The 6,735-nt window shown below is 40.3% G+C and overlaps 1 protein-coding gene across 2 annotated transcripts; it reads left to right on the top strand.

Moving 5' to 3' along the window:
- The first annotated feature begins 1,592 nt into the window (after positions 1–1,592).
- On the top strand, positions 1,593–5,600 carry LOC112197454 (protein decapping 5). Of its 2 annotated transcripts, none has more exons than XM_024338133.2 (8): positions 1,593–1,833; positions 2,206–2,306; positions 2,453–2,524; positions 2,633–3,586; positions 4,111–4,182; positions 4,482–4,676; positions 4,791–4,898; positions 4,982–5,600. In XM_024338133.2, the coding sequence occupies exons 1-8, from the start codon at positions 1,686–1,688 to the stop codon at positions 5,153–5,155; spliced, it is 1,824 nt and encodes a 607-aa protein (XP_024193901.1). In that variant the 5' UTR covers positions 1,593–1,685; the 3' UTR covers positions 5,156–5,600. The 2 variants fall into 2 exon arrangements, with proteins under 2 accessions (XP_024193901.1, XP_024193900.1); XM_024338132.2 differs by having other exon boundaries at positions 4,470–4,676.
- Positions 5,601–6,735: the final 1,135 nt, after the last annotated feature.

Genomic DNA, 6,735 nt, shown 5'->3' with positions numbered 1-6,735 from the left:
TACATTTGGTAGCTACCAAAAATCTTTAAGGGCTGTATGGACGCTATACCACGTTTCATCATAAATGTCGACAAAGTATATTATTGGCCAAATTGGAAAGAGGCAATTCCAATGAAATTCAATATTTGAAACGTGATGAAATACTTGGACCTCCAACCCTACAAGTTACAAAAGGGTATTTATCAAAAGTGAAGATAAATCACTATGACACAATGTCTATTTATAGAGACATGAGACTATGAATATCTTCCCTTATATGAATGACAATTTTCTATAAGTACAGTGTTACATATAGCTGTTATATTGACGAGAGATTTATGGCACTTTGTCATCGTATATTGTGAAGACACATTGCTAAAAGCAAAATCTCAAAAGCAAAGTATCATAATAAGTGTATTTCTTATCAAATCCTCAAGAGATTCAAATACATGAATGATTCAAATGCAAGTCCATGAAAGGTTGAAAGAGCCTGAAGCTCACTCATGGAATCAAAGAGTCTAAAGCTAGCTCATATGTACTCATTTCGTTCTAGTCAACGAGATCTAAATTGCCTTAATGAGTACTATGATGAGACTACTATCAAATTCGAATTATGATTATAATGTTGCAACATATTCTAACTTTCGCAAAGTTATGAATTATTTATAGCTCTTGAAGAGCTTATATGAGACATATCAATACACAAAGATATTGATGTGTATGGCTAGGCATGCCATAATGATTTTCAATGTTTTAAGCTATACAAAGTTAAATGTGTCAATTTCTTTATATTGTTTAGCTATTACTCAGTGAATGAATTTGAGCATATGAGATTGTTTCTAACCTTATTATATAAGGTAAGACTTATTGAAAATCGTCTAGCTTTGTTGGTATTGCTTAAACTTTGCAGGTATGAAAATTTGTGATGAGCCCCTATATGCAAAGCACACGTGGTCTCACTTCGGTGATAGACACGTCAAACTACTATACATGGTACATGTAGCTTATCGCATACATAAATGAGGCTTGCAACAATCAGGGGGAGATTCTCATCAGGGGGAGCATCCAAAAGCATGCTACCTAGGACATATGCGCGTTGTGCTCTTTTTGTCCTTTGACCAGAGTTATTTTTTGTCCCACTGGGTTTTTGTTACCTGGCAAGGTTTTTAACGAGGCAACAATAAGCGCGTCCAATACCATCATTCATTAGTGGACATCCAAGGGGGAGTGTTGTAAATATTATTATCTATGTGGATGTCCATGTAAATACTCATTAGTTGTGTACTTTGATGTAAACTCTACCTCTATATAAAGGAGGCTAATGAGACTGAATGATATACTTCTACTTCCTCCCAACTTTTCTCTCTCTATCTTCTCCCTACTTTATGACAAGAAAGACAATAATCCTCTATTTTAAGTCACGCTCTTTTTCACACCCACAGCTCTTCATCGTTTACTAAAACTAGCAACACTTGGACCCCCTTTCTCCCAATGTTCCAACAAAAAGACCAACGAGTCCTACACCCACCCACTTGTCATCTCCTCATTGGCCTCGCCAACATTATTTCCCAAATACACCTTGACTCCCAATATTATATATTGAGATCTCCATCTTCTCCACCGAAAGGAACCCGATAATCTCAAAGTGTCTGACCCCCAAAACCAAAACCCTACTGGTTTTGAATTAGGAAGAGAGAGAGAGAGCCATGGCTTCCGAGAGCGCTACGAGATCGAGCTCAGCGGCCGATTCGTACATAGGGAGCTTGATTAGTTTGACTTCCAAGAGTGAGATCAGATACGAAGGCGTGCTCTACAACATCAACACCGAAGAGTCCAGTATTGGACTCCGCAACGGTAAAATTTCCACTAGCTGTTTTGATTCCGGTTCTGGTCTGGATTTTTGTATAGGTTCTTGTTTTACCCAGGGCTAATTGAATCGAATTGATCTGTGTTGAGTTTATTTACTGGCTCTACAGTGCTGTTGAAATTTGACTGTCAGTAAATTTTGAAAAGATTGTTTGGGGTTTCGGAGTTTTGTAATTTCAATACTTTGTTTTAGTGAATGTGATGCGTTCAAGTGGTCAAGTAGGGTTGCGTATGCTAGTTCATGTAACTTTTGGGCTTATTTATAGTTTTCCTGTACCTTATGATATATCTCGTATCGTTTAGTGTAATTTGAGCTATGGGCGGATAAAATGGCGCTGATATTTATTCTTGAAATGGCAGTACGGTCTTTTGGAACCGAAGGAAGGAAAAAGGATGGGCCACAAATCCCGCCGGGGGATAAAGTTTATGAGTACATACTCTTCCGTGGGAGTGATATCAAGGTATGGTGTCCTGAGATGCCAGAGAGCTTTAGTTTGGAAGGATTTTTATAATGAGGTTCTATGATGAAGACTTGCTTTATTTTTCTGTGGACATTATAAAGCGAAGATGCAGACCCTAATTGCTTATTACTGCTTTTATCTTACAGGATTTACAGGTTAAATCTTCTCCACCAGTTCAGCCTACACCACCTATAAACAATGATCCAGCTATTATTCAGGTAAAGCAAGGGATTTAAACTTCTGTGGTGTATCTAGTTAACCACAGAAAAAAAGAAAGAAAGTATTGTTTGTCTAGTAAACATCTTTGTATTCTGTCTCATTTGCAGTCTCACTATTCCCGCCCAGCTCTGACAACATCGAGCTTGCCTTCTCCTGCTAGTGGGCCTTTGACAGATATTAATCCCCATACTGCACAGATGGGACTACCTGGTTCAAATTTCCAAGGCACTTTACCTTTATATCAACCTGGAGGAAATTTAGGGTCATGGGGCGTTCCACCTCCTCCAAATGCAAATGGCGGAGGCCTTGCTATGCCAATGTACTGGCAAGGATATTACGGCCCTCCAAATGGCCTTCCTCATTTACACCAGCAATCTTTGCTTCGTCCACCACCCGGTCTATCAATGCCTTCTCCAATGCAGCAGCCATTGCAATATCCCAATTTTAGTGCCTCCTTGCCCACTGGACCTTCTAACTTTCCTGAAGGTCCATCACCTCTACTTTCGGCTGCTAGTGGTAGTTCTCCTAGTTTGACCTCTGCTTCTTTAGCACCGCCAATTGGCCTGATTTTGCCAACAACTCTACCTCCGGTACCTTCCACCACACTAGCTTCTGAAATATTGTCAAGTTCAATGCCTAACAAGGCACCAAGTGGTTCCCCTTCTGTAGCCACACTTGGTGCAAGCTTGCCACCACTTTCTTCTCTGACCAGTTCAAGCCCAGATATAAGTACTGTTGCACCATCTATCTCTAACAAGACTTCTATAGTTTCTGGCCCAGCCTTGCCCTATCAAAGCGTATCTCAATCTCCTTCCTCTGTTGCTGGGGCATCCAATTCCGTACGCATGGAAACACTGGTTCCTTCTTTGGTAACCCCAGATCAGCTCTTGCAGTCTGGATCTGCTACAGGCCCCTCAGCTCAATCGTTGCAAGCAGCTCATAAGGATGTGGAGGTTGTTCAAGTTTCGTCATCAACCTCACCAGAGCCGCCAGTCCCAGTATCAGCAGAACCTCAGCCACCAATATTGCCATTACCACCACCTGCACGGGCAGGTCAAAAGGTGTTCTTCTGTCACACACATTTGTGTACTTGTTTGTCTTGTTATGCCGCCTACTTGTATATCTGTTGCTATGTGGGTTTGTAGTTTGTACTGCATAAATTAAATTTTATGTTTAGATTTTAATGTTCAGAATAAGATGCGGGAGCAGGCTTACCACCTAACTAAGCCTACCCCATGAACCTCGATATTTATTTTTATTTTTTCTCTTTTCTTCTTGTTTCAATTATAATTTTGCATCGTAACTCTGGTGTTGCTAACTAGAAAAATGCGTTGTTCTCATCTTTAATTTCACGTCAGGGTTTTAAATGATTTTGAATTCTTGAAGTTTGTGGATAGACGGTATTTCACTATGTCTTAGTCTCTATTTCTCTGGATGAGTAACTAAGACCTAGATGGTGTGTCATTAGTTAGGTACCTTATTTTTATATATAAGTTTCGACACTGCTGGACTCAGTTTAATTTTATTTTATTTCCAATCCTGACCTAAATTGAATGAGGTCGCTGACTTTTTGCTATGGTCCCAGACAAATGGAGCTCCATTCCAAGCTCGCCAGGGATATACTTATAGGGGGCGTGAGCGAGGCAGGGGAAATGGGGTAATTTGCTATCTTCTTTTTCAGCATACATACAGTTAGTTGAGTTCTTATTTTCCCACTGTGCTATAAATTTTGAATGTGGTTGAACCTTTTCATGTACGTCAGTTACATGTGATTGAAATTCAAACTTCTTGATCGGAAGTTTCTGGTCAGGATAGAGAAGTAGTTTTCAGCTTTTCTGACAACTTCCAATCCATCGCAGCAGACTTATGTGATTGAATGTGTACACCATAAATTTTGTTTTGGAATGATTTTTGACAACTCTGATGGTGCCAAACAATCTAAAGTTTGGTGTGCAGAGTTCACGTCCTGTAACAAAATTCACTGAAGAATTTGATTTCACGGCAATGAATGAGAAGTTCAATAAGGATGAGGTTTGGGGCCATCTTGGTAAGAGTAGCAAACCTTCTAAGGACAAAGAGGATGGAAATGACAGTGAAGAAGAATATATCGAAGATGAAGATGATGTGGAGTTGCCAAAGTTTGATGTCAAGGTGATAATTGCTATGCTGTTTTCCATTGTGAAGCTAGAGATGTGTTCCACTTAAGACATAATATTGTTATTACTTCTTTGATCTCATTTTCTTTAATTTGTCTTTGTGCAACAGCCTGTCTACAATAAGGATGATTTCTTTGACACCATTTCCTCCAATTCTTTCAATAATGAACAGAATGGAAGGACTCGGTACTCTGAGCAAATAAAGATAGATACAGAGGTAATTTTCCCTTTTCTTATTTTCTTTGGTGCATGTTAAATTTGGAGAATTTCATCAACATGGTTGCTTATTTGCTGCTACAGACTTTTGGAACATTTTCAAGGTATCGGGGTGGTCGAGGTGGCCGTGGTCCTGGACGTGGTGGCCGGGGCCGTGGGGGTTACTATGGAAGGGACTATGGTAGGGATTATGGAAGGGGATATGGCTATGTTGGAAGGGGCCGTGGCCGAGGGATGTCTAGTCAAGGCCCTCAGTAAGGCCCTTGGTCTTATGAAAGTAGTTTATGTTGGGTATAGGCCCGTCAGCCCACCAGAACAAAATACTTGTTTAGCAGGGCCATGCTAATGCGCTTTTTCTTCTTTTATCTGTACTTGTCCAGAAAATAAACACCATTAGTTGTTTTTCTTTTTTTCTTGTGTCAAATTTCACCTGTTTCCCCTGATTCAAGAGTCCTTTTAGTGACCTAATCGAGTAGTATCACATTTCGGTGAAAACTTTGTATACTTGCAGGGCATTTGTCGATGTAATATTCTAGGCGCCACATTGTTAGCAGTGTATTTGCATTAGAAGTTGAAGTTGAAAACTCTTGCAATTGGAAATTGATGGCAAGCTGATATGACCTTAGAATGTCTAGGTTCCTAGACCTTAATTTTGGAGGCTGCTAAATTCGATTCAATATGTATTTGCATGTTTCATTTGGTACTATTGCTATACTGCGCCGGATTTGCAATGTGAAGTTGTAAGAGATGGTTCAGAAACTATCACCAAGCTCTTTTCAGTCATATACTTCCCTCTCTTGTTTTCCAATCATTTAACAATTTGGATATGGGAAATCTGATTAAGCAATTAGGGCATGTCAAATACGATGAAAAGTTGATGTTAATATTCAAAAGATAAATTGTTTTCAAATTGCAATTTGTAACTTTTAGTTGCATGCCGGTCCGAGTGTCCAACTGTGGGTAATGCTATGCAGACTACTTTAGGGTAATCTAATTGTTACTCAATCTTATAGCAGTCAGTGATTCACACTGTGTAACATTAACTGCGACTTCTCATGTATTGACACCCACATTCTTTTAGAAAAAGCTTTTGGTTGTTGCAGGACCATTTAATCTCATCTACATAGATGTTGTGCAGAAAATATTAACTTTTACCTATCCTTTATCAATATCGCAAAGTTTACATAAACGATGGGATAGTATTATAGATAGTACATACTTGATGATAGGGATGGCATTAAAACCACGATGGTCATCAAGTTGATGAGGATTTGGCCAGTAGGCAACCATTAAGCCCGACCCTAGTACTGGGCAGGCTTGACAACAGCCCAGGGCACCAGAGTAAATGGGGCACCAAATGTAAAGCCCAATATATATGTGTGTGCCGATGCTACAGTACTTCCGGCGACTTTTCCGACAACTTTCCCGCTGACTTCCGGCGACTTTCTGGACAACTTTTTCGGGCAGCTACAGTAACTCCGGCAGCTACAGTGCCTATGCTACAGTACTCCGGCGACTTTTCTGCACAGCTTTTCGGGCAGCTACAGTACTTCCGGCGACTTTCTGGACAACTTTTTCGGGCAGCTACAGTACCTCTGCTACAGTACTTCGGCGACTTTTCTGCACAGCTTTTCGGGCAGCTACAGTACTTCCGGCGACTTTTCTGCACAACTTTTCGGACAGCTACAGTGCCGTCTGCTACAGTACTCCCGGCTGCTACAGTACGTCTGCTACAGTACCCCCGGTCGCTACAGTAACTTTCCGTCGACGCTTTTTCCGACCATCTTTTAAGGTAAATTTTTCTAAAAGTTCCCGTTTTTGTGAAGTTTTTCAATTTC

This window comes from Rosa chinensis, chromosome 4 (assembly GCF_002994745.2).
Source record: "Rosa chinensis cultivar Old Blush chromosome 4, RchiOBHm-V2, whole genome shotgun sequence".
Taxonomy (NCBI): domain Eukaryota; kingdom Viridiplantae; phylum Streptophyta; class Magnoliopsida; order Rosales; family Rosaceae; genus Rosa; species Rosa chinensis.
Note: the sequence above shows the minus strand (reverse complement) of the source record. Positions and strands in the feature narration are given on the sequence as shown.